This window comes from Sturnira hondurensis, unplaced genomic scaffold, assembly GCF_014824575.4.
Source record: "Sturnira hondurensis isolate 20B ecotype Veracruz unplaced genomic scaffold, ASM1482457v3 Scaffold0017436, whole genome shotgun sequence".
In the NCBI taxonomy this organism is placed as follows: Eukaryota; Metazoa; Chordata; class Mammalia; order Chiroptera; family Phyllostomidae; genus Sturnira; species Sturnira hondurensis.
The window spans coordinates 16884573-16912039 of record NW_028090067.1 but is presented as its reverse complement, the minus strand read 5'-3'; the positions used below and the strand labels follow the sequence as shown (position 1 = coordinate 16912039).

Here is a 27467-nt window from a genome sequence, read left to right as displayed (position 1 = left end):
GCTGTAACCGGGGCCTGTTTGCCGAACTAGAAGGAAGTAGGTAGAAGTGCTGAGTAAGGCGAGGTGAGTGACGGGCAGGGGAGGCGGGGCCTGGGGGGCGCGTCCCAGACCTTCTCAGCGCCTCGGACTTCGTGATGTGTCCTTCGCACCTTCCCCGTGGTCGCCGATTCTGAGGCATGCCTTCCACTGGCCCATGTGTGACCCCAGGCTCCTCCCTTCGGCCCACCAGCGTCCCCAACTCCCACCTGTGACCGCCATCAACCTCCGGGGACCCCGGCCTCAACCCAGTGGCGCCCCAGTCTGCCCTGTGCCTTTCCTCTGTCCATCCCCACCTGCCCGAGCCAGCCCCTTCTCCCTTCTCCACTTCTCGGTGCCTCTCCGTGGCCCCAGCTCTCTGGCCCCTCTCATTACCCCCAGCTTTTTTTCCGGTGCCTTTCTGAGCGCTCCCGAATTTCCCGCCTGTGTTGATCAAATTCCAATTTGATCCCCACTTCCCTTCATCTGCCTCCCCCCCCTCTCCATTTTACTTTCCCCAAATTGAATTTCCTGCTTCTCCCTGCCGATTGTCTGTCCTGCACCTCCGGATTTCATCTGCTGGCCCACCCTACCCGGTACCCCCTCCTCCTCACCGCAGAGTCTCCAAGCCCCCAGTCCCCCGCCCCCCCAATCTTCTGTCCACCTCCTGCTTCTGCAGATGACCTGGAAACTGGTGACCGGGTGCTTGTGACCTTTCCATGTGACCATGTGACCGGGACATGCAGGCCCCTGGCTGTGGGAAAGGGAGGGCAGGGGGCTCAGGGATCTGTGGGCTTTTTTGAAAATGGGTTAACAAACAAATACCTTCACTTCCCCTAAGCTTCTGGATTTTTCCCTCACCTGATCTTACCCACCCAACAGGATGTTAGGCAGGTTTGGTTTGGCAACACATGTGCCCCACCCTTGGGCTGAACGCAGTGCTTTTGTCCCTGCCTGTGTCTCAGAACGTTCCTGGAGTTTGTGGCCATTTTTCATGGAAGTCTCCGTTTCTTCATCTGTGATGGTGGGGATTGTATTTCCTGCCATCCTGAGGTTGCTGGGAGGTTCAAACTTCGAGATAATATAGAAGGCAAAGCTCTGTAAACAGCGTGGCCATAGATGGAAAGGAAAAGGGGTAGAATGAAAAAGAATGAGGAAGGACAAGTAGAAGGCACTTTCTACTTAGTATTTCACTTAGTGTTTGGCAGTGTTGATTGATCATTCGCTCTGTCCGGCTCGTCTATGTAGTCCTTACCGTTCATTCAGCCATCCATTCACTCCTCGGTCCTCATTTATTTAACGGGTATTACTGGACTGTTCACTCTGCTCTAGGTTACCTGTCATGTAGCCAGTGTTATTCCCATTTAACATAAAGAGGAGAGAGGGCAGGCCTGTGGCCTGCGGTCGCACCAGGTGGGGTGGGCTGGAGCCGCAGCCTTAACATAGTCCTTTCCAACACCAGAGCCAGCGTGACTTCCCTGCTGTGTAAGGGTCACTGCTGTCGCCCCGGGCCCCTTTTCTCCTTCCATGGGTTACTGTCTTGTGAGATGTCTGTATCCCCAAAAGGGAATTTCCTTCTCAGCAGAATGACATCAGCAGTAGAGGAAAGAGGAATTTAAATGTGTGTGTGCACATGCTCGCGTGCCCATTGCTGCACTGAGGAACATGCCTTGTGTTACAAGCTTCGCTTGGTGGCTCCCTGGAGAACATTTTAATAGGCTCATGCCTTAAATGCCTCTTCTCTTTTGTTGTCTGTCCTCATTTTTTTGGTGTTCTCATCCATTCTCAACTTCAAGTACCATCTCTACCCTGACAGCTCCCCAATTTTTATCTCCAGTCCAGCCCAGACCTTGACCCTGAAAGACAGACTCACAGAGCCAGTTGCCCACTTACTTAACACCTGAAACTTAGGCATTTCAATATTTACCCTGTTATCCCTTCCTCACCCTCATCCCAAACCTGTTTACCCCCATCCCTCACTTTCCCGTCTTAAGAAAGGGCAGTATTTTTTCAGATGTGCAGGTCAAAGCTTGTATCTGATGCTTGTATTCTCCGCATCAAGCCAGAGTGACCTGTTAAATTAATGTCACTCCCTTTGCTCCAGGCCGTGCAGTGAGTGGCTTCCCCTGTCGTTGTGCTCGCCTGGCCCGTGTTGTCTCTCTGGCCTCACGGGCTTCCTCACTATTGCTGGACCTTCCCAGGCTTGCTCCAGCCCCAGGGCCTTTGCACTCGCTCTCCTGCCTGTCAGAGCTTTGCACGAAGCTCTTCATCTAGGTATCTGTAGATGAAAAAGCCCTTACGCCTTTGTCTTCCTTTTCCTTTAAGTCTTTATACAAGGTCAAGTTCTTGGTAAGTAAGGGCTTCCCTGTTCACCCTATTTAAAAATCAAGACAGTCTGGACACTTCCTGTCTGCCCTCTCTACTTTACTTTTCTTCTCAGCATCTGAACCTATGGATATTTTTTTGTCTGATTATCTTCTTTATTACGTATAACCTTCTCTAAAATGTAAGTTCTAGGCGGGTAGGGATTTCATCTGTTTTGTTCATTAGTGTCTTCTTAGCAGGCAGAACAATGCCTGCCATACAATAAGTCTTTGATAAGTATTTGCAGAGTGAGTCACAAAATGGGCCACTCATACCATGCCACCAGCCCCGAATTCCTTGAAGTTATGTCTGTTTCCTGTCCTCAGAGCTCCGGCAACACGTTGGTCGAGGGCACTTTGCTTCGAGCCGTGGTCCAGCTGAGCAGAGTGAATGAGGCTCCTTTTCTGCTTTTGAAAGAGCATTTTGCTCTGTCTCATGGGTGGCGGTGCTCGTGAGATGAGGGCCTTAGCTTGTGAGGAAAGAGCCTGAAAATCACGCCTCGCCCAGCCCTCTTCTGTCCAGGCTGTCTCCCGACGGCTGTCTGTGGGGTACGGCTGGGGTCCTGGGTTCCGACTAACGGGGCTTGGATCTGTCAGGTCACGTAATCTCCTCTGTCTGTTTCCTGGGTGTAACGTGCTTTCTTTTATGAGTGTTTTCAGGGTTAAATATGATAACCACCTAAAAATCTTGGTGAGGTGCTTGGTGCTCAGTGGGTGCTGGCTGAACGTAGCCGTGTCATTGGGGTGTAAGGAGACGGGAGTAAGCTCCTTCCCACTTGACAATTGATTAGGAAAGAGTTAAGGATGAGCTGGGGTCAAAGTGAACATTTGGAGGGACATCTGTTTTGGAGGCAGCCTTGGAGGTCCAGAGGCTTAGCTGCTGGGTGGCAATGCCATTTAACTTGCCCCCTACTTTCACCCAGTCTTTCCTCATGCACTGATGGAGCGCCTACTGTGTGTAGGCCCTCTGCCTAGTGCTCTCCAGGAGTCTGAGGAAGGAGGCATATGTCCAGGTGACACCTCCCATGTTCTCTCCCTGGGCCTCGGTTCCCCGTGTTCCCCACAGTTGCACTTTCCCTCTTTGATGGGCATCTGTGAGCCCCAAGGCAGCGAACAGACATGAAAACCCTGCCAGCCTGGAACCATGCTGGGGTGGTGCGCTCACGTGCTCTGTGCTGAGATGTGCAGGAAGGAAGCCTGCCGTGGTCAGCTGAGCTCGGTGCCCTGACCAGACCCCGTGTTCTCGGCCCGTCCGCCAGGGCAGCAGACCAGGGGAGACACCGGCTGCATGGCAGGTTGTCGCTGTCCTGTGCCCGATGTTCTGATCATGGGACTTCCCGTCATAAGCAGCCAGGGCTTGCAAAGCCAGGTCTCCCGCTCCAGCAGCCCTGTGTGTGCTCCTGGAGTCCCATGTGGCCAGGCGTGTGAGGTCAGCCTCCCGGCCTGGCTGCCTGTGGATCCTGTCACGCAGGGCCTGGGCAGCTGTCCTGCCTGCCACCCTGTCCCTCTGGCCAGGCTTCTTCAAGTAGGAAGCAGAAGCCTTCGAGAGTTTCCCTCTTGGAGTATGAGAAACTCAGCTGGTGGCAGAGAAAGCTGAACTTCCCAGACCAAAGCTCTGGGCCACTCTGGGCACCTGGCGGGAGCCTGATGAGGGTTTCCCTGGTGCAGGGTTGAGCACCCCCGAGCCTTTCCACTGGAGTGGCGCAGCTCATTGAGGGTGGGGATGGGGCGAGTGGTCTGTTACCACCTCCAAGGGATTGGAGAGGGGGTTGGGGGTGCAGGTGGCTCATTGACTAGTTCTCACTCATTCACTCACCAAACATTTGTTAAATAGCCACTACTAGCTAGGTGCTTGGGTAACAAAAGGGGGCAGATGGGCAGCTCAAACCCAGGACAAGGGCTGCAGTGGGGGTGTGCACTGGGTGGTGGGCGTACAGAGGGAGGAGCATGGACAAGGTGGGCTGACAGCAGGGGAGACACAGGGTGTGGTTCTTAGAGGAGGTGGCAGGTGAACCGAATCTTGAAGGACAAGAAGAGGCCGTGCATTGGTCTAACAGTCCTTTATTGAGAGCATCCTCCGAGACAGGGGAGACAGATGGGGTGGGGAGAGGGAGAGTGGGCAGGAAGGAACACTGAGGCCTGAGCGTGGCATGCTCCCAGAAGTTTTGGTGCTGCAATGAGGCTGGAGTAGCGGTGCAGGTGGCGGGCTGCGAGGGTGGGATGCTCACATCCTTCCTCTGGAAGGTGATGGGGAGCCGCTGGACCGGCAGTCTGATTTGCATGGGGGGCGTGTAAGGTGGGTGGGGTGGACCGGGCCCTCATGGTGCACATGTACAGAACTGGGGATGGTATAAGCTGGAAGGGAGAGTGTCTGATCTAGCAGGAGGGGCGGATCTAGTGCCCCGAGTGTTCCCTGGGGGGCGCAGTTGGGCCTTGAAGGAGGAACGGAGGCTCTGGCAGGGATGGGGGCAAGGGCGAGTTCCAGGCAGGACAGGCCAGGAAGTGGGTCCTTTCACTCTGGGAGAGCCATTTCCACACCTGGTAGCTTTGCACTTCCTCCCTTGCCCGAGACCTGTCAGAATCCTCAGGGAATTCATGGCCAGGGAGGGGCCAGATACCAGGGGGCTGAGTTCTCCCTAACCAACCCCTCAAACCAACTTGCATGCTCCCCCATCCTCTGCTACACTTACTGCGCTGGTCTCCTTGTCGGTGAATGAAGCAGACTCTGCAGAAGGCAGGCATCGCAGATGCTGGACGGATGGCTCCAGCCACCGTCGGTGACCACGATTCATGTTGACATCCATGTTGACAGCAGCAGGGCCTGTAGCCCCTCCTCCGTGCCACCTGGACCCAGATGGGTCATGCGGGCTCCTGTCCCCATGCCTTTCCACACTTTTGAGACAGGAACTGGGCTTGAGTCCCCTGTGACTAGTCATTTTATAATGAGCCCGACTGGCCACTTGGCAGGGCGTTCACCCAAGGTTGTTCCTTCCAGTTGCCCTCTCGTCCCAGTTGTTTGTTGTTTTGTTTTGAGGTGGGAGGACATCAACCTGTCCTTGTTTTTTTTAAATATTTTTAAAGAGGGGGTGAGAGGGAGAGAAACATCAATGTGTGGTTGCCTCTTACGTGCTCCCAACCTGGGACCTGTCCCACAACCCAGGCATGTACCCCGACTGGGAATCAAACTGGTGACCCTTTGGTTTGTAGGCTGGCACTCAATCCACTGAGCCACACCAGCCAGGGCTCAACATGTCCTTTTAAAATTGCTTTTTGAGCACCCACAGTTTAAGGCCTGTCTTGGTGTCAGCTTCTTCATCTCTGAAATGGGGATACCATTGCCTGTCCTGCCTCACAGTCCCCCAGGGGCACCTCCCACTCTGCAGCACTGTAGCTCCTCCCTGAAGGAACCAGGCAGGCATGCTGGGCCTCTGACGGGGTCAGGGAGCAATGCCAAGGAGAACCAGCCAAAAATATCCACACTTAAGCGAACACAGAGTTGATGGCCTGGAGAAGGGCTGGAGCAGAGTCAGAACTGGCACCGGCACCGGCACCACGCAGGCTCTTGGGTTCGTGTCTTACGGCTCGTGGCATTTGAGAGGCTGCTTGAAGCAGTGTCAGGTGCCCAGCAGCATACGGTCCCTGTCGGATGACCCTGGTGTCACTTAGGTGCCGGGAACAAGCTCAGGTGAGGAGAGAAAACAGTTGTCAGTAAGTAAAAGCAAATATTGACGTCGTGGGAGGTGAAAGGACAAGCAGCTATGAGAGTGACAGGGCCGTGCAGGGAAGGAGTCAGCTGGAAGGGACCTCACAGGTTCAAACAGTAGCCAGCTGGCTCCCCAGCCCCACGTCCTCCCCTGCAGCTGTGCTGGAAAAAAACTGGGCTCTGAGGTCAGAGGCAGGGGGGCGGGAGGAAGGATGGAAACCAAGCATGCGCTGTCTGCTCCCTGCTTGCTGCTTTCCAGGCCGGCCTGTCAGGATTGTTCCAGGATGTGGCCCAGTGGCTTTCATTTCCTTTCTTCCACCTCGTGATAACAATGGCCACTGTTTGTGTGCCCAGAGCGCCCTGGACACTTTCCCTACATTGTGTCATTTTGTCCTCTCGCCCAGCCGGGGAGGCGGGAAGAGAGCCAGCTGCGTCCTTGCAGTGGCCAGGCTGCTGTTCGAGTGTGGAAGGCACCCCCGCGCCAGCCTGGCCCCTTGAGGGTGTGCCTTCCCTGGGGCGGGGGTCTTCCTTCCCTCCAACTGGACCCCCGGGTGGTTCTCTGCCCCTATACCCGAGTGGGCTCCCTGGCGCTGGATGCCGCTGACTTCCCCCTTCTGTGGGTCCCTGTCCCAGCACAGCCACCCCGCCCTCTGAGAAGCCTCCATGCTGCCTCTCCGGGCCAGGCCTCTGTGCCCCTCCCCCACCATCTCCCCAGCCGCAGACCCCAGGGGCTCAGCCTGTACTCCTACTTTCTTTAAACAAATATAATCACTTTCTATACCTTTGGGAAAATAGAGAAAAGGACAAAAAACTACCATCCTGGCTGGTGTGGCTCAGTGGACTAAGTGCTGGCCTGTGAATCAAAGGGTCGCTGGTTCAATTCCTGGTCTAGGGTACATGCCTGGGTTGTGGGCCAGGTTCCTGGCAGGGGGCACATGAGAGGCAACCAAACGTCGATGTTTCTGTCCCTCTCTTTCTCCTTCCCTTCTCCTTTCTAAAAATAGATAAATAAACTATTTTAAAAATTGTCCATAAACCCAACACTCTTATCTACTTTTAGTATTTTGGTATGTTTTTTATCACTCTCTGTGTCTCTCTCTCTCTCTTTTTTTTTGCACTGTACATCTTCTCAGTTTAATTATGTAAACTGTGTTTTAACAAGCATCTTAGGGGCCAAGTGTGGTGCCAGGGGTGACTGTACCGAGGTGCAGACCCGCCTCTGAGAAGCTCAGACTCCAGAGCCGGCCCGCCGGGCTCCAGTCCTCCTTCCTCCACCTGCTGGCTGTGTGACCGGACCTGTTACTTTGCCTCTCTGTTCCTTGATTTTCTCACATGTCAGACGAGGGGAACTGATATAGGGTGGGTGCAGACGGAATGGCTAATGCATATAAGCAGTTGGACCAGGGCCAGAGGGCAACCAGGGGCCTGTGAGGGTTTGGTGTGAAAAGTGTTAGGAACGGCACAGACTGGGGGAGGGTCACAGGCGCGGAAGGTTGTGCCAGAGGGACAAGTCAACATGGACAGGTGAGGAGGCGTGAAACAGCGTGGCTTTCTGGAATTGCGTGGTTGGGAGCTGCCAGGGCCGGGCTAAAGTTGAGAGGCAGGCGGCGGCTCTGGGGGCCCCCGCTTGTGGCCCAGGAGCAGCTCGGGGCACGTCACAGACCCCATGCCGCTGAGCCTGACTCAGAACGCCATGTGCTTTTCCTGCGTTGTCGTAACCCTCACCATCGCAGGTTTTAACGGCCACACAGCGTCCCTGGAGTAAATGGTTTACAATTTACAACTGTTCCCACCATCAGAGTGCACACTGGTGTGCATGCCTGCCCACCGTTTTGGGGGCTCTTCCCCTGGGACCAGTTCACACACCTTTCCTTGGGGTCCCCCTCCCCTTCCCTGGCTGTGAGGTTGGGTGCAGGCACCCCAGCTACCCAGTCCTTACAGTTCTCAATGCAGAAGAAGGAAGGAACTCGACCCAGTCTAAACATTCTCGCAAATACTCTCATTTCATCCTTGCAATGCGCAAGAGGTGAGCGCTGTTCTCCCTTGAAAGAAGAGAACCGAGGCTCCTGGTCTGCTCCCACCACGTGGCACTACTGACCAGGCGAGGAAGGGACAGCGCGATGCCTCGAGCGTTTTCCAAGCTCTGCAGTCACACTTCCGTAAGCCTCAGTTTCCTTGTCTGTAAAAGTGATCCAAGAAAAGAGGGCTAATGTTTATTGGACGTTAACTATCTGCGAGGTTCTGTCAGGCACTGTTATGGTCCCCATGTAACCGGTGAGGAAACCGAGGCTCAGAGAGGCTGAGTAACTTGCCCAAGGTCACACAGCTGGCAAGTGGTAAGGCCGGGATTTGAACACGGTTTTGCTCCAGAGCTGTACTGCATGCTCCATGCATCATCCTCACGTGTCTTTGAGAATTAAATGAGACAACGCTGTGATGTGCTTATTAGCTCAGGGCCTACTACCTAGTAAGTGCTCAATAAATGTGTCTGATATAATTATTATTGTTGACTTGTAGTCCCTGTTTCGATGATTAAATGTGGCCTCTTGTTCCTTTCATCCTAAAGTTGGTCCTCTCCTCAACCATGGGCCACGGTGTGACCAGTGTCCACTGAGATGCCCATGCTCCCCAGAGCACCCACACTTCCATGACCGGCCCTCAGTGTGTGACACGCTCTTTTGGTGGGTGATGTTCTGGCACAGAGGCAGAGGGTGGCCTCTAGCTAATTGTCACTTGGCTTTAGTGACACTGACCTAGGAAGACAGAGTGCTTCCTGGGATCCCGGACGTGACAAGACATCTAACTCTCATCCAGCCCGGGGATAAATTCTGTAGCAGAGACTGCGACCCTGCAAATAGGAAGCAGACTTTCCACCCAGACCTGGGTTTGTGTGTCCGAGTCTTTCCGTTCACGTTCTTTTCCGAGCAGCTTGGTTCCGTGTCCCTCAGAGCAACTTGGGAAACCAGTGCCGTGGGCATTAGCAATTTTAGTCACATGCTCGCAGTTCCTGCCCTGGGGAGTGGGAGATGACCCTGGTCCCACTGTGGTTTCTAGCAGAGAGGGGACACTGGTTTTGTCTCGGGAACTGAAATGACCCGTGCCAAGCTCTCTGAGTACCCAGTCGCCTCCACCTTGCGTGCGTGGCGGGAGCCCCTCCTTTGGCTCGGGGCAGGGCCGCCCGCGTGTGCGTTTGCCCTCTGTTCAGTAGAGCTCTGCGCAGCAGATGAGGAAACAGTCTCTGCTGGGAAGCAGGTCCCGGGAACGGGGCAGCCGGCAGCTCTGTGGTTCCCACTAGGCCTTCCTACCTCCCCCTCATGCCGTTCCTCTCTGTTCCCTCCTTTTCAGGGCCCTCCAGGCCCAGAACCAGGAACCACACTGATGGAGAGCCCTCTGGGTGCCTGGACAGGAAACCACTGCCCTTGGTGAGGTGGGCATGGGAGGTCGAGTCCAGCTGACCAGAGACATTGTTTTCTTCCAGATCAAGGCAGAAGGCAGGGGGTGCCCCCACTCGCCCCGTGAAAGATGCAGTTCTTGGGCCGCCTGGTCAGTACCCTCAGTAGCGTGACCAACTTGTTCACAAACCCGTTCCGGGTGAAGGAGGTGTCAGTGGCCGACTACAGCTCCAGTGGCCGGGTTCGGGAGGAAGGGCAGCTGATTCTGTTCCAGAATGCTTCCGGTCGCACCTGGGAGTGCGTCCTCGTCGACCCCAGGGACTCACAGAGCGGATTCCGGTGAGTGATGGACAGCTCCGACACACGCCTTTCCTTTGACTCCTCCCAGGTCAAGACTAGTGGTCCCCTGGCTTTGGGTCTTCATCCGAGGGCCCAGGAGAAAGGTGGGAGAGGGGATGGCTCTTTAGTGGAGGGAGGGGCTTCCTAGGCCGCACTCCTTCTGGCCCACCAGGGTCCCAGGAGCAGGGGTGTGGGGATAGAAGACTGGACTGTACCCTGCTGTGGTTTTTGACCCACATGGAGAGAGAGAAGGAGCACGGGTGGGGAGCTGAGGAGGGTCAGTCAGGTGAGGCCCTGGGGTCACTTGCAGCCCTGGATCTTTAAAGGCATGACCGTCTCGTCGGGGCTGGCCCAGTTGAGTTCAGGAGAGCCCGGAGCGCGTAGACAGCTGTCACTTCTTAGGGCACACTGGGTTTGGCATGGGCTAGAACCCAGGCTGCAAACACAAGGCCCATGGGCTGAGTCTGGCCCTCCACCTAGTTGTATCTGGCCTGGCACCTGGTTTTTACCGGCGGCAGTGCTGAGCTCCTTGCCCTTAGTTAAGGAGTAGTTACATTTATAGAATCCTAAAATTACATTCGGCCCTTTGAAGGCAACTACAAGGCTCATGTGGCCCCCGTGAAAATGAGTTTGACATCCCTGGACTAGAAGGAAGAGCTCAGCAGCCAGCTGCAGGGCTGTTGGGAAGAACAGAGAAGGGGGTCCAAAGACCCAAAATGCAGGGTCCAGAGGAGCTCGGGGCCCTGCAGATGGTGTTGAGTTGGGCTTGGACCAGTTGCCCCTCTCCCATTTACTCGTCCCTCTGGTTACCCCGTCTTCCATCCATCTAGTCGACAGGCACCAAGCACCTACCGTGTCTCTGGAGTCCTGGGCCCGGGGTCAGTCCCAGCTGCTGCTGTGAGATGACAAAACGTGCTCTGTGCTTTTAAGGAACGTGTGGTCCTTGGGGGGCCACCTGCCAACCAGGCAGTGCCATGTGGGGAGTGCTGTGACAGAGGTGGAGCCCACAGAACAGTGGGGACACAGAGGGCAGCCCTGTCCTGGTGGCTCCTCTGTGTGTGGAAGGATGGGTAGGAGTGTGTCTGCAGAACAGAGCGGATGAGGTTGTTCCAGACCTGGAGGGGTGGTGGGCTTGGAAGAGGGAGCCTGCAGGCAGCCAGCTCTGGCTGGGCCCCGGGGGCACCAAGGGCTGGAGGGAACCTCTGGGGGTCATGCTGACTAAGGAGGTATGGCAGCAAGAGTCTCAGAAAGTGGCCGCTGGGAGTCAAGGTCCAGCCACCCAGAGAAGCACAAGGCGCCGGCCAATCAGGGCCTGGCTCCACCAGGAAACTGAGGCAGAGGCACCCACAGTAGGCAGCTGGGCAAAGCACACAGTTCGTGGCCAGTCCAGACAGCAGTTTTAACGCAGCAGGGCTAGTCCAGACTCTGGCTGCAACTGGGGGCCGGCTGCTCTGGATGCACAGCTGCCCGGGGCAGTGGGTCCGTGTCTTGGGGGGCCACTCCTCCCTACTCTAGAGGTGCCCTGTCCTGGGGACTTCACACCCTCCACATGCAAGTCATCGCCAAGTCCTATGAGTTGTGAAGACCCCTCGACAGGATTCCAGATTTGTCTCAGAAGCTTGAGCCTCACTGCAGGCAGACTTTCATCTCAGTGGGCCCAGCCCTTGGCCAGCAGTTCATCAGTGACTACCCCTGTACTGTTGCTGCCCTCGGTTGGGCGGCGGCGCCTGCCCTTGACAGTGCTTCCACATGTCACATCAGCACACCCTCCCGCGACCCGGCTGAGGGAAGCAAGGAAGGCAGTGTCTCCTTGTATGGATGAGAAAGCTGAGGCTCAGGGATGAGACGTGATTCATGCAGGGTTGCACAGGAAGCAGCGGGGAGGCAGGGTCTTGGCGTCATCTGGTTCCTGATGCCTTTCTCTTTCTGTGCAGCCTGTGTGCCCATGTTTTCAGACAGGATCGGAAGCATTGCTGGGTGGGGCTTCCAGCTAAGCTCCCATCTCCTCTTGGAATTCCTGACATTCCTCATTTGGCTCTGGCGGCTCTCCCACTCTCTGCTCTCCTTTCTAACCTGCTCGAGTCAGCACAGGGCATCAGCACCCATGTACGCGGGTGTGCCACCCAGGCGCTCAGGAGTGGTCTGGATTCCTCCCTCGGCCCCAGGTCTGGGTCCCTGCCAGGTTCCGGGGGTTCTCCTCCAAGGATATCCTGAGTCCGCCTCTTCTCTCTCAGCATGCTTGGTTCGGCTTCAGTGATAGGAAGCCCCAGGGGATAGTCAGTAAACAGGATGGGATTTTACCTTCCTCCTAAGTGACTGCCGTGGCAGAAAGGGCTGGTATGGCAGCTCTGCTCCCCAGAGTTCCCTGGGGCCCAGGCCCCTGTCCGGTCGCCCCACTATCGTGTGGCCTGCAGTCCCTGGAGCACCCTGTGGCCCCAGGTGGCCACCCTGGATCACAGCCACATCGCAGCCAACAGAAATGCAGAAGGACACTCTACTCTTTAGGAATGCTTCTTGGAAATTTACGCCCAGGCTTTCCACCCAAATGCTTTTGTCCAGGACTTACTTGCACCCATGCACATACACACGTACACACACACAAGGCCACAGCTCACTGCAAGGGAGGCTGCATTCCAGCCATATTCCAGTCCAGTCGGGCCCCGCGCCTCTCCGCTGTGCTGCTGGCTCTGCAGGCCATGGTTGTCGTGCACGTGGACGCCTGCTGCCCCCTGCCTCCCAGCTGTTGCCCTGTCTGTGGTCTTGCTCTCCTCCCACCCTCTGCAGGCTGCAGTCAGAAGACCTTAGAGGGAAAATCTGATTACTCACTCCCCTGGTGAACTCTTGAAGGGCTTCTCTTTCCTTAACACGTCAGCTGACAAGCATGGCTTGAAAGGGCCCCTCCTGGGGCCTCACCACTCCTTCTGGTCTCATCTCTGGCCGCCCTGTGCTCCTAACCTTTGCCCAGACTCTTACCTCTGCCTCGGACACTTGCCCTTCTTTGCTGGCCTCACTTCTACCTGCCCTCTCCTGGCCTTCAGGCTAGAGCAGGTGCTACCTAGAGCAGACTGCCTTCCTGGTGACCACAGACCCTGTGAGAGCAAGGGCTGGACACCCATTCAGCCTTAACGGTAATTCCGAGGGCCCTGTGTGCCAGGAGAGCCTGTTGGATGCAGGGTCCTCCGAGGGGGTGAGCTGCGAAGTGTGAAAGGAGGACCGGGGAGTGGGGTGCTGGAGGGGAGGTGATCATGAGAAGTTGCTGAAATGGCAGTGCCCGGGCTGGGGGTGTGCCTGGGAGTGAGGGCTTTGGTGGGGTGTGCTCAGAAGCCCAGGGGTCTCGGTACAGTCTGCAGGGAAAAGGATCAGTATGCGGATGTCCACCTGAGGGACTGACTCTGTCCTTTAAAAGTCTCTTCCTCTTGTACTTGCCTGGAGGGCTTTGAACTGTCCCTGAGCACTTAAGTCGGGTGGCAGCAGTAGACCTCCAGGCCCCGCTTGCAGCCTGGCTCCAGGGGGAGGTGTTCCTTTGCTGCAGCTGCTGTTAGGTGGCATGCGTGGCTTCCCGGGAGGAAGAGAATCAGGACCTTCTGAATGCCCAGGTTCCATTCCCTCAGGCCTGTGGGCCCCGCAGCCCCACGCCTGCTGGGTGGAGAAATCGCACCCTGGCTGCTGCAGACGCCACAGCTGTGGTAATAGGGTCTGTGTCTACTGGCGCCTCCCACATGAGAGTTAACTCTCTGTAGCCCCTAGTATTCCCAGGAGGGGGCGTGTTACTGATCTGGCTTACAGAGGAGGAAACACAGCTCAAAGAAATTAAGTAACTTCCCAAGGCCACACAGCTGGTTGGTAGCAGAGTGGGATTCAGGCCCAGGCATTCCCGCTCCAGAGCCCACCCCCTCCTTCTCCCCACAGAGCCTCCTGGCAGTGTGGGGACCTGGGTGGGGCTCAGCTCACCAGGGCCCACCTTGTGCCCCTGGCCTGACCTGTGGTCAGGGGCCCTGGTTCTTCGCCGTGAGCCCTAGGGCACTCGCTTCCGTCCAGTAGCATCGCTGTGCACACTGTGATAACGTCTGTACTTGTGTTCCTGCTACCAATTCGTCACTGACCCAGATGTTTGCTGCGTCAGTGCTGTTTGATGAAACCTGTCTGCCCTCACGGGTATCTCGGCAGAAGCAGGGCCGCACTTCAAGGCACGTGCGACATGCACTTCCGATCTTTCTTCTCAAAAGGGGGCTGACTTTCCAGGTCCTCCGCACGTCTGCCCTGGGACGCTGGGATGAAACTGCTTTTCAGGAAACCTCAGGTTGGCTGAGTGGCCCATGCCCTGGCTGCATACCCTGTGGTTTGCTTGCTCACCCATTTATCCAGTCCATGGCACATCTTTCCTGAGCAGAGAGGAATAGGGCAGGCAAGCCAGGCTTGTCCTCCACGAGCCAGGCGGTAGCCAGCAAATATGGACATGTGCCTGGCATTCAGTAGGATAAAGGATCTCATGGGCTCATATAAAAGCCATAATGTTCCCTGAGTAGAGCTCACCCCTTGACATTCCTTTCTCTCTGCCTTTGCTTTTCCCTCTGCTAAGGATGCTCTTCCCCCAACTCTTTTGCCTGACTCATGGTCCCTGCTCTGTGAGCCTGTCCTCGCCCCTCAGCACTGTCCCTTCTTCGGTCAGCCACTCTCAGCTCAGACTGGCACAGGTTCATGTGCATGCCTGTCTCCCTCAATAGGCCGCAGCGCTCCTGGGAGACAGGACCTGGGTCTGAGTCATTTCTCCTGGTGCCCAGTGTAGTGCTGGCCCCAAGCAGGTGCGTGGTGAATACTTGGAGACTGGATGCATGAGTCTGTGACCACTGCAGGTCACAGTGGGCTTGACAGTGGGCGTGGGGAAAGGCCTGTCTGGGAGAGCTGGGTTAGAGACGGGCCTTAAAGGGTAAGAACAGTTTCACCAGGGAAAGGCCCTCGAGGTGGGACACTGCAGGGCAGGAGCAAGGAGGGAGGTGCAGAGGAGGAGTGCTTAGACACCCTTGAGTTCAGCCCTGCAACTGGAGAGTGGCAACCCCTCTAGCCTCATACTCCTTGGCCATTGTTTGTTCCAGGACCCTCTGGAGAATTCCAGGGGACACCCCTCTTCCCCCAAAAGCACACCCACATATTTGCATGCAGTGTCACGGAGACTGCAGACCTCCGAGGCCCATCCACCAAGGCAGAGGCTTCCCAGACTGGTGCCAGGTGCCAGGTGCCTGCACAAGGGGCTCAGTCTGGGAAGAGAGAGGAAGGGCACAGCCCGGGGTGCCCTGCATGTCTTCATCTTTTTCTCTGCATCTTCCTCTCACTTCCTTGCTCCGACCCACACGTGGCCCTCCCCTTGTGCCGGTTTTGGTGTGCTGTGCTTGCAAGGACTTTGTCCACTTTAAGTTCTCTAGTTTGTTGGCATAAAGTAGTTCCTTAGATCCTGTTGTTGTTGTTTTCCTTGTAATATCTGAAGGAGCTAAAGATGCGGTGCTTTGTGTTTTCTCTATTTCTTGTTCAGATTTGTTAGGGGTTTACTGTTTGTTTTTAAGTCTTCTCAAAGAACCACCTTTTGGCTTTGTTTAAGCCAAATGCTAGTATACCTGTACTAATGCCATTTCCCGTCTGTCAGCGGTTTTGTGAGGGCTGCGGCCATTACCGCACAGATTGCAGTAGGGCCAACTACAGTCACGTCCCTACGTGGGCACGTGGCTGACAGTGCGGAAACCTTCGAACCCTTCAGTTCCATGCGTCGTCTCATCGTCCTTTTGTGATGTTATTGTGATGGATTTAACTTTAATTAAACATGAACGTCAATATTTATATCCGTGTCTGTCTGCCCCGCAAACGTTACTGTTGTTGTTAAGAACAGACAGCTTGGATCTGCCCCCATGTTTACCCTCTCTTTGTTCTGTCCTCCTTCCTGTGTTATCTTGCTCCCCATCTCGGGTAGTTTCCTTCCTGCCTAAAGAACTCCCTTTGGTAATTCTCTTGGAACAAGCTGCAGTCAATGAATCCTGTTAGTTTTTGTCTGGAAAATGACTATATTGTACCTTTATTTTAGAGATATAACTTTATTAAGAAGAATTTTAGGCTGACAGTTACTATATTTACTTGTAAATTTATTTTTCTTTTTTCTTTTTTTACGAACCCTCGTGTCAAGGGCTGACTTTCAATAGATCGCAGCGAGGGAGCTGCTCTGCTACGTACGAAACAGAAGGAGGTCGCTTACAAATGGTTTAGTGCCAGGTTCCCCATGAACGTGCGGTGCATGAAGAGCAAGGGAGTGGCCCCTATTTTATCTTTTTAAAGATGTAGTTTACTTCTCTTCTCTCTTCCAAGGCATCTGTCAGCACTCAACAGTCAGTATTGTTATTGCTCATTTTATTTTCTGCTCTTACCTTATTATGCCCAGTAGTTGTTGTCTTCGTGTTTGTCCTCCCTGGGGTGTGTAGAGCTTCATGAATCTGTATCTTGATTCTTTCATCAGCTTTGGAATATTATCCATCAGTATTTTTATTGCTTCTGTTCTGTTCTCTTTCTCCCCTCCTGGAATTTCAGTTACACCTGTGATAAACCTTTATACCATTTCCCCTATGTGCCTTGATCTTTTAAAATGCATTATTCATCTTTTTTCTCTTTTGCCTTCAGTCAGGATATATTATGCCAACTTATTCACTATTCATTTCTGTTGTGTCCAGTCTGCTATGAGACTGATCTGTTGAAATCTTAATTTGAGTTATTGTGTTTTTCAGTTCTAAAATGCCCAATTGATTTTTTATATATACTTTATCTTTTATTTCCTTGTACACATCAATCAAATTGTTAAAAGTTCCTGTTTGATAACTCTAGTGTCTGGATTGCCTGTGGTTTCTGTTTCAATTGTCTCATTTTTCCTCTTGGATCTCTTGGGTCACTTGGTCCTGGGTTTTGGGCAACTGGTAATGATTGTGTGCATGCTGAATGTTGTACATTTAAAATTGTAGAGGGGGTGACTTCTGGCCAAGATGGAGGTGCAAGTGGAAACACTGTGCCTCCTTGCACAACCAAAATTAAGGACAACAAAGATTTATTTATTTATTTTTAAAGATTTTATTTATTTATCTTTAGAGGGGAAGGGAGGGACAGGAGAGAAATAGCAATGTATGGTTGCCTCTCGTGCATCTCCTGCTGGGAACTGGCCTGCAACCCAGGCATGTGCCCTGACTGGGAATCGAAGAGTGATCGTCTGGTTCGCAGGCCTGTGCTCAATCCATTGAGCTACACCAGTCAGGGCAGGACAACAAAGATTTAGAAACAAAAACACAACTAGAATGGACAGAAAATTGAACTGTATAGAAGTCCAACAACCATTCATCCAGACCCGTAAGAGAGGCAGAATTGGCAGCTGGCGGAGAGGGGTCCTGGCAGGAGAAGGCAGTGGCTGCCAGACCCGGGAGCACAGGTGGTGCAGGGCTAGCAGACTCTGGGCGTGGGGAGGCAATGAGAAGACCCAGGGAGGTGTGCAAGGTGGCTGGCTGACTGCAGTCATACATTTGCATGCAGATAAACCAAGCAAAAATGGGCAGCAAGACAGACTGTGCAACCCAGGGTCCCAGTGACAGGAAATAAAGCCTAAAAGCACCAATTGAAAACACTTGTGAGGGTTTAGGTGCTGGGAGAGACTCCCAGCCTCACAGGAGAGTTCGTTGGAGAGACCCACAGGGTCCTAGAACATATATACAAGCCCAGCCACCTGGGAACCAGCACCAGAAGGGCCAAATTGGCTTGTGGGAAGTGCAGAAGGGACTGAAATCCGAGAGAGAGCTAAGCAAGCGCCATTGTTCCCTCTCTGACCCCACCTCCACATACAGTGTCACAACCCAGTGACTGGGTCGCTCTGCCCTGGTGAACACTTAAGGCTCTGCCCCTCACTGTGCAACAGATGCCACCTGACCAGAAAATTATGGCTCAAACGGACGAACAAATCAAAGTCCCAGAACCAATATTTTTAAGCAACCAAGAGATAGCCAACCTATCAGATGCACAGTCCAAAACACTGGTGATCAGGATGCTCACAGAACTGGTTGATTTTGGTTGCAAATTATATGAAAAAATGAAGGTTACACTAAGTGAAATGAAGGAAAACGCACAGGGAACCAATAGTGATGGGAAGAAAACTCGGGACTCAAATCAATGGAATGGACCAGAAGGAAGAAAGAAACAACCAAACAGAATGAAAGAACAGGAATTCAGAAAAATGAGGACAGATTTAAGAACCTCTGGAACAACTTTAAATGTTCCAACGTTCGAATTATAGGGGTACCAGAAGGGGAAGAGGACAGCAACAAGTGGAAAACTTACTTGAACAAATAATAAAGGAGAACTTCCCCAGTCTGGCAAAGGAAATAGACTTCCAGGAAATCCAGGAAGCTCACAGAGTCCCAAAGAAGGTGGACCCAAGGAGGAACACACCGAGGCACATCATAATTACATTAGCCAAAATTAAAATGAAGGAGAGAATCCTAGAAGCAGCAAGAGATAAGAGGACAGTCACTTACAAAGGAGTTCCCATCAGACCATCAGCAGATTTCTCAAAAGAGACCTTACAGGCAAGAAGGGGCTGGAAGGAAGTATTCCAAGTCATGAAAGGCAAGGACCTCCATCCAAGATTGCTCTATCCAGCAAAGCTATCATTTGGAATGGAAGGGGAGATAAAGCACTTCTCAGATAAGGTCAGGTTCAAGGAGTTCATCATCACCAAGCCCTTATTATATGAAATGTTAAAGGGACTTATCTAAGAAAAAGAAGATAAAAATATGAACAGTGAAAGGACAGCAAACTCACAGTTATTAACAACCACACCTAAAACAAAAGCAAACTAAGCATACAGCTAAAACAGGAGCCGAGCCACAGAAATGGAGATCACTTGGAGGGTTAGCAACAGGGGAGTGGGAGGAGGAGAGTGGGGGAGAAGGTGCAGAGAATAAGTAGCATAGATGATGGGGAGAAAATAGACAGGGGGGGCAAGAGTAGTGTGGGAAATGTAGAAGCTAAAGAACTTATGACACATGGACATGAACTAAAGGTAGGGAATGTGGGTGGGATGGGGAGTGCAGGGGGGAAGGGGGGAAATGGGACAAGTGTAATGGCATAATCAATAAAATATATCATAAAAATATAGATCAATAAATAAATAAAATTATAGAGGGCAGGGGCCACAGAGCTGTGATATGGACGGGACCACACAGAGCTGTTGGTGCCATGAACTCTCTGGAGCTGGCAGAAAATCTCAAGGCTTTCAATAGGAGACTCACTGAATATATTCATTGTTTGCAGCATGCCATTGGACACTGGAGAATATGTGCATGGCTTCTGGTCAGGATGGCAACATAGGAAAACACAGCTCGCCTCTTCACACAACCACATCAAAATTACAACTAAAATATAGAGCCCTGGCTGGTGTAGCTCAGTAGATTGAGCGATTCCCAGTCAGGGCACATGCCTGGGTTGCAGGCCAGTTCCCAGCAGGGAACTCATGAGAGGCAACCATACATTGACATTTCTCTCTCTCCTTCCCTTCCTCTCTAAAGATAAATAAATAAAATCTTAAATAAAATAAAATATAGAACAACCATCACTCAGAACCATCAGAAATCGAGTTGAATAGAAGTCTGACAACTATGGAATTAAAACCACATCCATTCAGAATGGTAGGAGTGGTAGAGACACAGAATGGGCTGGTCTCACATCCACGTGTGGTGGATAAAAATTTCGGAGGAATATCTCAGGAACAAGGAGTTCCAGCCCCACACCAGGCCTCCCCAGCCCAGGGTTCCAGTGCCAGGAAGATAAGTTCCATAACTTATGGTTGCAAGTATAAGTCAATGGAAAAAATTCTGGAGTCCCAAGCAGTTCCCCTTAAAGAACCTACAGGTAGACTTACTGAGACTCACTCCCTCTGAGCACCAGCACTTGGGTACCAGCTTGAAAGACACCAGTGGCATACTGGGAGGAATTGAAGTATCCGACATCAAGGCGGGAGCTGGGAGTCAGCTTTCTCCCAGATAGAAAGATGGGCAGAGGCCATTGTCCCTTTTCTGAGCCTTAGCCCCCACAGAGCCACAGAGCCAGCAGGCAGGTGCCATTTCGGAGACTCCATCAACCTGGTTAACGTTTGCCCCACCCTTGAGATCCCCTGAAACTGCATCCCACCCAACTTACAGCCCACTCAAACTGTTAACCGTGACTTTTCTGTATGAACAGCTGGTTTTGGTTTATGTCTCACAACTTCCTAAATCCTCTCAAATAAGCAACAGCTGGCCTCAGTAAGCCCCCAACCCCCTGTACCTCTTACTAAGTGGCCCCAGGCCTGGCACTGGCAACAACCAGCCTAGATTCACAGCTTGGCTTCCCCTGGGAATCTCCAAGGCCAGCACAAGTAGAAGCCACCTCAGATTGCTTTATAGCTTATACAGAGTGGCCCTGGGAAGAACACAGGTGGGCACTGACCTGGGCCTGCAACACCTGGGAAACCCCAAAGCCTGCACACCCAGTGGGCAGCTACAGACCACGTTGGAGCACCACCACTCTGCCCCTGCACAGCTCATCCTCCATAGAAGAACAAGGTTGGTTGTCAGTGGTCACAGCCAGTCCTTGCAGCTAACTAGCCTGGGTAAATCCCTCCCATTGACCTGCCAACAGCAATTAAGGCTCAACTACAGGAGGAGGTTGTATTCAGCCCACACAAGGGGCAAACCTCAAGTACCCAGCTTGGGTGATATGGGAGGCTGTGCCACTGGATCCTACAGGACAGCTACTACATTAGGCCACACTACCAAGACAGGGAGGCATAGCATCTCTACATAGTACATAGAAATAAACACAGGGAGGCTACCAAAATAAGGAGACAAAGAAACATGGCCTAAAATAAAGAACAGATCAAAACTCCAGAAAAAGAACCAAATGAAATGGAGATAAGGAATCTGTTAGACTCAGAATTCAAAACACTGGTTATGAAGATGCTCGAGGAACTTAGTGAGGACCTCAACAGCATAAGATCCAGTCAGAAAAGAAGGACACCCTACTTGGAATAAAGAATAATTTACAGGGAAATTAGAGTGGATGAAGTCGAGAATCATATCAATGATTTGGAACATAGGGAAGCAAAAAAACAACCAATCAGAACAACAAGAATAAAAAAGAATCCCCCAAACCCCGAGGATAGCATAAACAGCCTCTGGGACAACTTCACGTATTACAACATTCACATCATAGGGGTACCAGAAGGAGAAGAGAAAGAGCAAGAAATTAGAACTCTATTTGAAAAAAAATAATGAAAAAAAATTTCCTAATTTGGTGAAGGAAATAGACATGCAAGTCTAGGAGGCTCAGAGAGTCCCAAACAAGGTGGATGCAAAGAGGCCCACTCCAAGACACATAATAATTAAAATGCCAAATGTTAAAGATAAGGAGAGAATCTTAAAAACAGCAAGAAAAAAGTAGTTAGTTACCTACAGGGGAGTTCCCATAAGACTGTCAGCTGGTTTCTCAAATGAAACTTTGCAAGTTAGAAGGGATTGGCAAGAAATGTTCAAAGTCATGAAAAGCAAGTCTATCATTTAGAATGAAAGGGCAGATAAAGAGCATCACAAACAAGAGAAAACTAAAGGAGTTCATACTCTCCAAATCATTATCATATGAAATGTTAAAGGGACTTATTTAAGAAAAAGAAGATCAAAACGATGAACAATAAGATGGCAAAAATACATATCTATTAACAATTGAATCTAAAAAACAAACTAAACAAAGAGAAAAATAGATAGAATCATGGATAGTGAGAATGTTTTGATGGTTGTCATATGGGAGGGGGTATGGAGGACTGGGTGAAGAGGTGAGGGATTAAGAAGTACAAATAGGTAGTTACAGAATAGCCATGGGGGTGTAAAGTACAGTGTAGGAAATGGAGTAGCCAAGGAACTTATACCCTTGACCCATGGACATGAACAATGATACAAGGATTGCCTGCAGGGGTGGGGAGTGCTTGGTGGATAGGGATAAAGGGGGGAAAATTGGGACCACTGTAGTAATCAATAAATTGTAAATGAAAAAGAAAACAACCACCTGGGTGGTGTAGCTCAGTGGATTGAGCGCAGGCTGCAAACCAAAGGGTTGCCAGTTCAATTCCCAGTCAGAGCACATGCCTGGGTTGTGGGCCAGGTCTCCAGTGGGGGCCACGTGAGAAGCAGCCACACACTGATATTTCTCTCCCTTTCTTTTCTCTCCCTTCCCTTCTCTCTAAAACTAAATAAATTTTTAAAAGGAAAGCTAAAAAAGTTATAGAGACTATGGATGGTATTATCTTCCTTCAAAAGATTTCGTTAAAGCTGCATTTCAAGTTTTGTTGATGTTGGTGTCTTGAGCTTCCCCTCACTCCTAGCTCATAACCTTTACCACTAAGGGAAGCAGTTTTTAAGTTTCAGGTGAAGACCTTAGTTTTGCCAGGGTCCTTCTACCTTGATGGGCCCTGACCTTCAATCTCTATTTCCCTACTACCAAAAGACGGACAGATCTCTGCCCCGCTCTGTGTTCTCCCTGCTGATGTTTCCTATTCGGTTCCTTTCCTTTTTCCTTCCCTTCCCTTCCCTTCCCTTCCCCTTCCCCTCCCCTTCCCCTTCCCCCCTCCCCTTCCCCTTCCCCCTCCCCTTCCCCCTCCCCCCTTTCCCTTCCCTTCCTTTCCCTTCCCCTTCCCTTCTCCTTCCCTTTCCCTTCCCTTCCTTCCTTTTCTTTCTATTCCACTTATTTTTAGAGAGAGGGGAAGGGAGAGAGAAAGAGAGGGAGAGAAACATCAACGTGCAAGAGATACATAGATTGGTTGCCTCTGGCACGGGCCCCAACCAGGGACCTGGCCTTGAACACAGGCATGTGCCCTGACTAGGAATGGAACCGGCAACCTTTTGGTTTGCAGGCCAGCACTCAATCCACTGAGCCACATCAGCCAGGGCCTGTTTGGTTTCTTGACATCTTGCTCTGCCTAGCTTATGAGAGAAAATTGCATGCAGAATTTGGGGCTCACTGCACTGTGATCCTTTCAAGTTCCAGTGGCCATCCTGGAAACTCTGAATACCAGCCTCTCTCTGCCCAGTCTTGTAAGAATGCCAGCAGCACTAGGCTCCAGTTCTGTTCTTGGCCTTCACATCCTGGCAAAGGGCCAGGTGCGCAGTGCCTGCGTGAGAACGTGGGCTTACGAAAGGTGTGCTTCCCTTTCCTCCAAAGACCTGGCCCTATGCACCTGCCTGCCTTGGGTTTTCTCCAGTGCCTTCAGAAAGTCGTTTGAATTGAATTCTGCCTTTGTATTTGCTTTCAGCCGGGAGACTAGTCTGGTACGAGCTCCTCCATCTCAGCCAGGGTAGAGGGGTTCGTCCAGCAAGTTTGATGTGTAATGCTCACATTTTCACTGAGTCAGGATATTTCCGAAGTTGCACCTTGGCTTGTTTGAATCGTAGTAGTTTATATGTATCTTGCTTAATTTTCAAACATACAGGAACTTTTTAGTTATCTTTTTGTTACTGGTTTCTTCATTGCATTTCAGTTGGAGAACATAGTCTATGTATTTTCAGGTCTTTGAAATTTGTTCAGATTTGCTTTGTGGTCCAGCATGGGTCCAATATTTATAATTTTTATATGAGTGTGCTTGAAAGAATGTGTTTTCTGTACTTGGTGGGAAAAGAATGTGTTTTCTGTACTTGGTGGGAACCAATTTTATTGGTTATACTATTACGGTTGTCCCAGTTTTTCCCCTTTTATCCCCCTCTGCCCTGCTCCCCCCTCCCACCTGCATTCCCACCGCTTAACTCATGTCTGTGGGTTGTGCATGTAAGCTCTTTGGCTTCTCCATTTCCCGTATTATTCTAACCTCCCCCTGGCAATTTTGTGCCTACCAATTATGCTTCGTATTCCCTGTACCTTTCCCCTCATTCTCTCCCCTCCCGGTGCCTGCTGATGATCCTCCATGTGATCTCCATTTCTGTGATTCTGTTCCTATACTGTTGTTTCCTTAATTTGTTTTTGTTTTTGTTTTGTTTTAGGTAGTTGTTGATAGTTGTGAATTTGTTGTCATTTTACTGTTCATATTTTTATCTTCTTTTTCTTAGATAAGTCCCTTTAACATTCCATATAATAAGGGCTTGGTGATGGTGAACTCCTTTAATTTGACTTTATCTGAGAAGCGCTTTATCTGCCCTTCCATTTTAAATGAAAGCTTTGCTGTGTAGAGCAATCTTGGACGTAGGTCCTTGCCTTTCTTGACTTTGAGTACTTCTTTCCAACCCCTTCTTGTCTGCAAGGTTTCTTTTGAGAAATCAGCTGATAGTTTTATGGGAACTATTTTGTAGGTAACTGTCTCCTTTTCTTTTGCTGCTTTTAAGATTCTCTCTCCTGATCTTTAGTCTTGGCTAATGTAATTATGATGTGCTGTGTTGTGTTCCTCCTTGGGTCCAACTTCTGTGGGACTCTCTGAGCTTCCTGGACTTCCTAGAAGTCTATTTTCTTTGCCAGATTGGAAAGTTCTCCATCATTATTTTTTCAGATAAGTTTTTGATATTTTGCTCTTCCTCCTCTCCTTCTGGCATCCCTGTAACTCAGATGTTGGAACGTTTAAAGTTGTTCCAGAGGTTACTAACCCTCTCCTCATATTTTTGAATTCTTGTTTCTCCAATCTGTTCTGGTTGAATGTTTCTTTCTTCCTTCTGGTCCGAACTGTTGACTTGAATCCCGGTTTCCTTCATGTCACTGTTGGTTCCCTGTACATTTTCCTTTATTTCATTTAGCATTGCCTTCACGTTTTCATCTAATTTGAGACCAAATTCAACCAATCCTGTGAGCATCCTGATCACCAGTATTTTGAACTGTGCATCTGATAGGTTAGCTATTTCTTCATCGCTTAGTTGTATTTTTTCCTGGAGCTTTGTTCTGTTGTTTCATTTGGGCCTTTTTTTTTTTTTTTTTTGGTCTCTGTAAGACTGCTATGTAGTAAGGGGTGGAGCCTTAGGCATGTACCAGGTCAGGGCAACACGTCACTGAGTTGTGACGCTGTGTGTGGGGACGGGTCCGAGAGGGAACAACACTGCTTGGTCAGCTCTCGGTGGCTTTCAGTCACTTTCTCTGCTACCCACAAGCCAAGTGGGCCCTTCTGGTGCTGGTTCCTGGGTGGGTGGGCTTGTGTCCATTCTAGGACCTCGTGGGTCTCTCCAACGAACTCTCCTGGGAGGCTGGGAGTTTCTCCCGACACCTCAATCCCTACAGGTGTTTTCAGTCAGAGATTTTGAGGTTTTATTTCCCCGCACTGGGGCCCTGGGTTGTGTGGTCTGTCCTGCTCCCCAGGTGCTACCAGTTTCTCCAAATGCAAATGTGGGACCGCCCACTCGCCAGCTGGCACCTTGCCCTCCCTGGTTCTCCAGCCAAAGCTTTGCCTCGAGTCCTCTCCACCCCAGGTGCCCGTCTCGGCCCCTCCCACCGGTCTGGATGAATGTGTCTTTAGTTCCTTGGTTGGACTTCCATACAGTTCAGTTTTCTGGCAGTGTCTACCTACACCTCCATCTTGGCCCGGGAGTCTCAGAATAGTGTGTGGGTTTGGTTTTTTTTTTTAGTGTCTGTAGGTGAAGTTTACTAATTGTTCCACATCCAATAGGACTTTTTTGTCTGTTGTTTTAAGTGAGTCATAGAGGACAGTAAACTATCTCAGTGTGACTGTGGATTTATCTAGTTCTCTTAATTCTGTCAAGTTTAACTGTATTTTTGAGTTTTATTATTAGGTACATGTTAATTTATAATTGTCAGATTTCCCTAGTGAATTGAAACAGTTACTATTATGAACTTTTCTTGGTTTCCAATAATGCTTTTTACCTTGAACCTTACTTTGTCTAACAGTCATACAGCTTCACAGGCTTTCTTTTGGTTAGTATTTCTATAATGCATTTCCTTTCCTTTTTAATCTTGGAAAGATTTGTAGTTTTTTTCTATCAACACTGTCTGTTGTACTTATTTAGAACATTTGATCTATTTACACTTAATGGAATTCTGATAGGTTTGAGTTTAAATCTAGCATCTTACTGGTTTTGTTGTTCCTCCTATTTTATTTTATTTATTCCTTTCTTTATTGTCTTTTCATTTACTTTTGTTTTCTTTAATGAAGCTTACTGAGATGCAGTTTACAGAAACCCACAGATTACCGACTTGAAGTGACACCATTCAATGATGTGCACTTGTGTGACCATCACTGCAGTCGCGACACAGAACATCTCTGTTCTCCAAGTGCCTTTCCTGCTCCTTCCCAGTGACGCGTCCTGTGTACCGACCACGGTCCCTGGCAAATGCTGGTCTTCCTGTCACTATGGTTTTACCGTTACCACATTCAATCGTAATGTGGTCTCAGGAGTCTAACTTTTTCCCCCACTTACCATAATGCTTTTGCAATTCACAACTGAGTGTTGTCTTATTGTTTCCTTTTCCCTCTGTGTTAGCTTGGAAATTGTGCGCTCTATCGGCATCTTTTAGTGGTACCTGTGGGGGAATAGTGCTCTGTGCATCTTGCTGGCAGACGCCCACTGCCTTTGCCCCGGGCTCCCCGTACAGGGAGCTGCATGCGAACAGCTTTGGAAGACAGAGGTGGGGTCTCCAGAGCAGACGGTGGGTCTGCTTGCTCCCCTGTGTCTCCCTCCAAAGCGGAACTTAAACAGATTTGCTTATTGACGGTTATAAAAGATTCAAGTTCCCTGCACTCAGGGTTTCTCGCTTCTAATGCAACATGAGCGGGTGTCACCTGACCCTCTTCATGTCACCCTCTGGGAACTGGATCCCAGGGAATTGGCACCAAGGCCGACACCCTGGCCGCTGCTGTTGCCATGAGTCATAAGTCGCCCTTTGTCTTTGGTCCAGGAGTCTCGTGTCTCCTGCCAGCATCCATGAGACCGTGTCGGCTGGCTTGTCCGTTCGCAACTAGGGCACAATCTGAAACCCTCTGCAGCTCTCGACAGAACTCTAGAGATTGAAATGCACGGCCTTCGCCTTGCCCAAGTATAAGTGGTACTCTCGAATCTTCCAGAACAATAAACAGGCCTTAGAACCCTCGAACTGCATTTGTGCCCCTGCAGGCTTCTGTGCCACGTACTGTTTTTTATTAATAGTTTTATTTGAAGCCCAAGAAGACATTACACTGTCGGTTTCCATTGGTCAGTGTAGATTTGTGAACACTTATTCACCGTGTTCATGGTACTTCTTGTGTTCCCTACATCTTCATCTTTGATCATGCGTCTGGGACTAGGTTCCTCCTGCTTGATGAAATACTTCTGTATTTCCTTTTGTTCGGGTCTGCTGGTGACAGCCAGTCTCCCTGTCTCTCTCTTTTTGACCAGTGCAATGTTTTCATTCCAGCTTCATACTCGTGGGGCGCTTTTTTTCCTGGGAATAGAATTCCCATTGGTATTTACTTATTTATTGATTTAGCTCATTAAGGACGTGAGCCCAGCATCTCTGGCTTCTGTTGTCGATGAGCCAGCTGTCAGTGTACATGGTTGTCCTTTGAAGGTGGCCTTTCCCCTCTGCTATTGTTAATATTTTCTCTTTGGATTTTGTTCCCAGCAGCTGCAGGAGGGTGCATGTGTCAGTTCCTGC

At 50.8% G+C, this 27467-nt stretch overlaps 1 protein-coding gene across 4 annotated transcripts in view; it reads left to right on the top strand.

The window, feature by feature from the left end:
- The window catches only part of PLA2G6 (phospholipase A2 group VI), a 58849-nt gene continuing 31382 nt past the window's right edge, over positions 1 to 27467 (top strand). For 2 of the 4 annotated variants that reach the window (XM_037067859.1, XM_037067856.1), the window contains exons 1-2: positions 8099 to 8182; positions 9560 to 9812. In XM_037067859.1, the coding sequence (XP_036923754.1) occupies positions 9604 to 9812 (209 nt within the window). In that variant the 5' untranslated portion in view covers positions 8099 to 8182; positions 9560 to 9603. Of the gene's footprint in view, positions 64 to 5970; positions 6064 to 8098; positions 8183 to 9559; positions 9813 to 27467 lie in introns of those variants that run through there. The other 2 variants (XM_037067857.1, XM_037067858.1) reach the window with 2 other exon arrangements.